Source organism: Nematolebias whitei, chromosome 15, assembly GCF_014905685.2.
Source record: "Nematolebias whitei isolate Nwh7 chromosome 15, NemWhi1, whole genome shotgun sequence".
Taxonomy (NCBI): domain Eukaryota; kingdom Metazoa; phylum Chordata; class Actinopteri; order Cyprinodontiformes; family Rivulidae; genus Nematolebias; species Nematolebias whitei.
The window spans coordinates 43146045-43151832 of record NC_056512.1 but is presented as its reverse complement, the minus strand read 5'-3'; the positions used below and the strand labels follow the sequence as shown (position 1 = coordinate 43151832).

Here is a 5788-nt window from a genome sequence, read left to right as displayed (position 1 = left end):
TAATGGGTGGAGGACACATTTACTGGGTTATTAATGGGTGGAGGACACATTTACTGGGTTAATAATGGGTGGAGGGCACATTTACTGGGTTAATAATGGGTGGAGGACACATTTTCTTGATGTGGCCTTTAGTAAACAAGTTTCACCCTCCTGCTGCACTTGGGTCAAAAAGACCCACAACGTCAAGATGGCCGCCACAGCTAATGACTACAACATATATCTATGACTACAACTGTGTTGTTGCCTCCTGCTGCCCTCGTGTTGTTTCATTTTGACCTCGGGGCAGCAGGAGGGTTGATGAGGCCGAACCACGTGGTACCGCTGAAATTGGGCCGTTCTTTTTCAGAACTTTTAAAGTTGAGCCTCAGAGACAGGTGAGTATTTAAATCAGATGTTCGTGCGGAACATCCCGAACCCTGAGCTGGACTACAGAACCCGTCCTGCCGGGCCGAACCCTGCTCTATTTATACCCCCGGTTTTAATTCGGGGGGCCGCCCCCAGCCGCCTGTCTGCCCACATTAGGAGCGGCCGAGCGGCGGAGCTCAGAGCCGGAGCGCCGCGCGGAGGAACACGGAGCTCCCCGTGAGTACACCCGGGTTGTCTCACGACCCGAACCGGGCCGCGGTTCGGACTGAGTCACCGGGCACCGCCTGTTCAGAGTGTTCGGTTCTGCTGGGTTTGAAACGCCTTGAGAAATGTAGCGGTTTACATTAAACTCGGGAAAACGCAGCGATGCGAAATCTCGCGAGATCTGCGTCGCTCGGAGCGCGTGTTGTGAACGACTCTCAACTACCACACGAAACGTTCGCTCGATATCTGTCAAATTAACTTGTGCCCGCTAATGCCTCTTAGCTGTGGCGGCCATCTTGAATCACGTGCCCTCCCACAGTTAATGAGCAGCATCCCGTCCAGAGCCTTGAGTTATTTTGCTAACAGGCAAACATCCTAAATGTCGACGTTTTAAGCAAAGCAGTTGTGTTATTTGTTGAACACAAAGCGTGTGTTTTAAACAACTCTCAGCTACTACCACACCAGAATTCAGCTCAACATCTGTCGAAACTGAGCTGCAGCCATTTTTGTGTTTTCTAGGGATGGTTGGCTGAGGCGGCCATCTTTCATGGAGCTGACTCCAAAAGTGAACTAGTTGTGGACATAACTTCAGCTAATCATTCCTGTAAGTTTCATTAACATCTGTCCAGAGGTTTGTGAGTTATTTTGCTAACAGACAGAGCTGACTCCAGTGGGGGGACCAGGCTCAGCTACTACCACATCGAGATTTAGTTCGATCTCTGTAAAACCGACTAACGATGTATTTTTATTTTTTTATTTTTGCTGATGTAGCTGTGGCGGCCATGTTGCACATCTGGTGAGAACTTCCTGGAGGTTGACGGGATTCGTGAGATATTTCTGGAAACGGGACAAACGAGCACCTGGAGTCGAAGGAAAACGTGTTCCTTCGACCTTCGGTGGCGGGCGACAACAAAGCCGTCGGTTAGTGGTTCGGACCCCTGTGTGTGCAGCACAGTCCTCTGAGCACCCGTCCTGCGTTCCTCAGCTGCAGGTCAGGTAGCTCAGCGGGCAGCTGTAATGGGTCGGAGGATTAATCGACCTTTGGATCCGGTTCTGTCCTGCGAACTAAAGACTCGTATCGTTTCATTATCGCCCGCTGCAGGAAGACCGAGCTTGATGCTTTTTTATGCCTGTGTTTATTGTCTGTTAGCAAAATATCTCATGAACCACTGAACCGATTTTAACGAAACCTTCAGGTAATAATCGCTGGACGTACCTGTACAGCTGTTTCACCTCTGGAGCCAAGGAAATTCAAGATGGCCGCCACAGCTTACTCCCATTACAAACCACTAAAATGGCCACCACTTTGTTAATTTTATAGATATTGATTTAAAATTTTGTGTGTTGGTAGCCGAGAGTCATTCACAACACATACTCCAAGCGCTGCTCATTAGCTGTGCTTTCAACTTCAGCAGTAACCTTGGAAGTGAACTGTTTGTCTGTTAGCAAAATATCTTAATAACCACTGGATGTTTTTTAACGATAATCACAGGGATGACCTCTGCAGCTGATCATCCCAACTCCAGTTGGCTGTAACCAACGTAAAATTAAACATAAATTAGCTAATTTTACAGACACTGAGCTAAAATCTGCTGTGGTAGTCGTTGAGAGTCCTTACCAACACGTCGCAAAACAGCTGCAACTCCTTAATTTCCCATCACACGATGATCTTAGTGTGAAGATGCATCCCTTCACTGAAAACCGTTTTCTCGTTAAAGATTGTCGTTTGGACCGAACGGTTTGAATATCGTTCCAGTAAAGTTCAGACTGGTTCTCGGTGAATTTCCAGCTGGTGCTGCTGGATTAGACGCTGTAATCCCCGTTGAGGATGGATTATTCCCCATCTCCAGCCGGGGTCACTTTTTAACACATTTGGGCCAAACTTTGATTCTTTGTGCTTCACCCGAAGGAACAAATAAAACCCATAAATGTGTCGGGGATCATCCGTGTTTGACTTACCGGATCGTTTCTTACACGCGAGCCTTTAAAATGTCTTTAGCTGAGCTTTTTTGTCTTTAGCTGAGTTTTATCGGCTCTTTGTGTTTCTCCCCAGCAGGACGAGAGCGCGAGCTAAATCTTAAATTTGAATTTGGTGAATCGTGCAGCCAGCAGCCTCCCAGCTGCACTAAGTCTGCGGCTCGCAGCTCTTTGTTCGTCTCCATTATGTTTCCCGCAGCAGGAATGCTGACACCCGCAGTCCGGACACAAACGCTCGTTTCACGTATCGATGTACAGTACTGTGCAAAAGTCTTGAATCACTTCGTTTGCTTGTGTTGTGCTTCTGAGGAGCCTTCTTTTCCTGCCGTCTGTCTCTAATCCTACGGCCCTGTTGCTCTACTGCCACTCTTCTTCTAAAATCTTCTTTATGGCTGAATGATTCAAACATCAGAGTTAGAATAGAAGAATATGAAATAAATAAACTTTATTGATCCTCGCTGGGGCAATTCAGGTGCACCAGCAGCGAAGTGACAGGCATGCAGGTGAAAAAATAAAAACAGGAAGTATGAATAAGAGCCTGCACAGTAAAGGTTCATTTACAGCATAAGAAAAAAACAATACTGCGCAGTTATTAAAACGAGTATATTTGAAGAAATGTGCAGCTGAGTGCACGCGTTAGTTTCCTTCGATGGTTTGTGTCACGTGATGTAAAATATTTGTTTTCTTGTTGCCAGCAGAGCGTCCCACACCGCCTGGAAACCTCGTGCGACAAGCGAGTCGTCGAGCAAAGTAATTAAAGTCATTAATTTAATTTAATCCTCCGCTCTTCGCAGGTAGCGCGCTCGGCGTCGACGCCGCAGAGGTAAAAACGGTGACGCGGGTCGATCAGCTTGTGGATCCGACGAGTCCGCGGCCCGTTTGGCATCGGGCTTCTCGAAACGGAGCCGAGGTGTTGAGTTTCAGTGCAAGAGGAGATTCCTGCAGGCTGGAGTCGATCATCTTACATGAGGAGGAGGGATTCAGTGAAGGACGCCCAGTTAGAAAACAAATAATTACATATTTAAATGATTTATTGTTGCTCTCAGACTTGATCCAAATGGAAAGTTGTCTTTTTTTTAATTTTGAGTTCATCTCTGCTGTAACAAACTTTAGTTTAAAACTCTAAACTCGTTCATTTAAACTCCACCAGTGACGTTTGAATGTGTAAAAGAACAAGAAATACCAAAAGACGAGTTCATTTTATTAAGGGGAAAAATAATAATGTTTTTTTTATTAAACAATGAAAGTCAGTTGAGCTGGATCCTGCCGGAACAGGATCTGGGAACTTTCTTATTATGACAGGGTGCGTTCAGATCCGGTAACTCTCAGGCTTAATAATAATAAAGTTATGAACAAATATGACCGCCTTGAATGAATAAAACCTACATTGGCTATGTAACCTAAAAATATAATATTATATAATATAAAACAAACACTAATTTTAAACACAACAGCCACTTACGAGCTTCTTAATATCACAGAAGAGCTGCCGCTTCAAGTAAGCATTTCCACTTCTACCCTTAAAAAAAATCTCCGCCCCTAAAAGTCCAAAGTCGTCGTCCAGTTTTATTTAATAAAACTCAAAAATATAATTAAACAGCACCATGAAACTGCAAATCAGCTCGACAGTTTAAATGGGTCATTAATAAAGTTATTATTTATTAAAAATACAAAGAGAGAAATGTTTCAAGGTTCTTTTTATTGTCATTTGCATCACACGTGGTACACGAGGTGGAACAAAACTGTGTCATCAAGGTCCCAGTTACATCCAACGGCAAAACTAAATTGTAAAAGAAACGGTACTAAGGATCAAAGATGTAAACTAAGAAATACGTTAAACATTAATAGTGCAAAATGTTTGTGTATTATTCACATTACGCATCCAAACAACGGCGCTAATTTGTCAAAAAGACAGTCCAATTTATTTAATAAAAAACGCTTCTCGTTGTCTTTAGTTGGACAACTGAGAACTGAAGCATCTGAAGGAAACGGCAGTCCAGACTGGAGGAGGAGCGAGCGAGTGGGGGGGTGTGGGGGGGGGGGGGGGTGCCGAGGTAACCAGGCAGGCGTGCACGAGAACACAGGCAGCCGCCATGAACAGACGGAGGAGGCGCCTGGAGGTTTCACATGTGGAGTCGGATAACGATCAGGACTGTGAATTCAGTGGAGTCCGGCTCTGAACCGTCAAGTAATGGGAGGTGGGGGGGTTGTGTTTACAAATGTAGGTGAACGTAGATGTTTAAAAACCCGTTAAAATGCAGGAAATAGCATCTACTTAATTCAAAATGTTCTAGGGGAGGAAATGAGCTTCGTTGACACGGAGCCCGTCTCAGCTGTAGAGGTTGGGAGAGAAGCTCCATCAGCCGGGAGGAGCTTAGAGTAGAGCTGCTTCTCCTCCACATCAAAAGGAGTCAGCTGAGGTGGTTCATCTGGTCTGGATTACCTCCTGGATGCTTTGACACATGGACCGCACTGCCTTCTGGGTCAGACGGGAAAAATAGTTCAGAGAAAGTAGATTTACGTGTTTGGATCTCAGCCCAGGTCAGATTTTTAACGTGTTTCTTGTTTTAGTTGTCACAGCTGGCACCCTGAAGCTTGAACCAGTAAACGGGCTGTTTTTACCAGTTCTGCTGCATTTAAACTGGTTGTTTTCCATCTTTCAGGAGAAATGCGTCACTCTCTGAGGAACAGAATCGACGAGCGAAGCAGCAAAAGAAGTCTTCAGGTCTGAAGGCATCCTCGCCGTGAACATCCAGCTCCTGTAAACGGACAAACCCTCCTTCCTGCTGGCAAATTAAACCTTCACAGGAACATGGAAGCTGCAGAGAACCCGGTCCTGGAGTCCAGGGCGGAGAGGATCGCCCGCTACAAAGCCGAGAGGAGGCGAGAACTGGCCGAACGCTTCGGCGCCGTGGAGGAGCTTCCCTCCAAATGTGTGAGGAGGGACGAGAGAGGGCTGACCCAAACCCCGGGAGGGGCGCTGAACTCAGACGACCTCGGCGAACGGATAAACGGCCGAACCCAAGAAGCTCAAAATGGATTGGAAGCAGACGTTCCTGCAGAAGACGACTCCCTGAGAAGGTGAGTCCACTCTCCACCAAGTGTTTCTGAAAACGAGCGGCTCGTTTGGGTTCAGCTTGAGGACGGAAGTCTTTAAAACACGTTTAATACAAAACATATAGCTGTTAAAGTCTCAGAATATTAAAAAAACTAAATTATTTTAGTATTAAAACATTTAAAA

At 45.7% G+C, this 5788-nt stretch overlaps 1 protein-coding gene across 1 annotated transcript in view; it reads left to right on the top strand.

The window, feature by feature from the left end:
- Positions 1 to 520: 520 nt before the first annotated feature.
- The window catches only part of LOC119421871 (supervillin), a gene marked incomplete at its 3' end in the record, with an annotated part of 27807 nt that continues 22539 nt past the window's right edge, over positions 521 to 5788 (top strand). The window contains 2 exon segments of the mRNA XM_037689235.1: positions 521 to 582; positions 5211 to 5628. Coding sequence (XP_037545163.1) covers positions 5360 to 5628 — 269 coding nt within the window.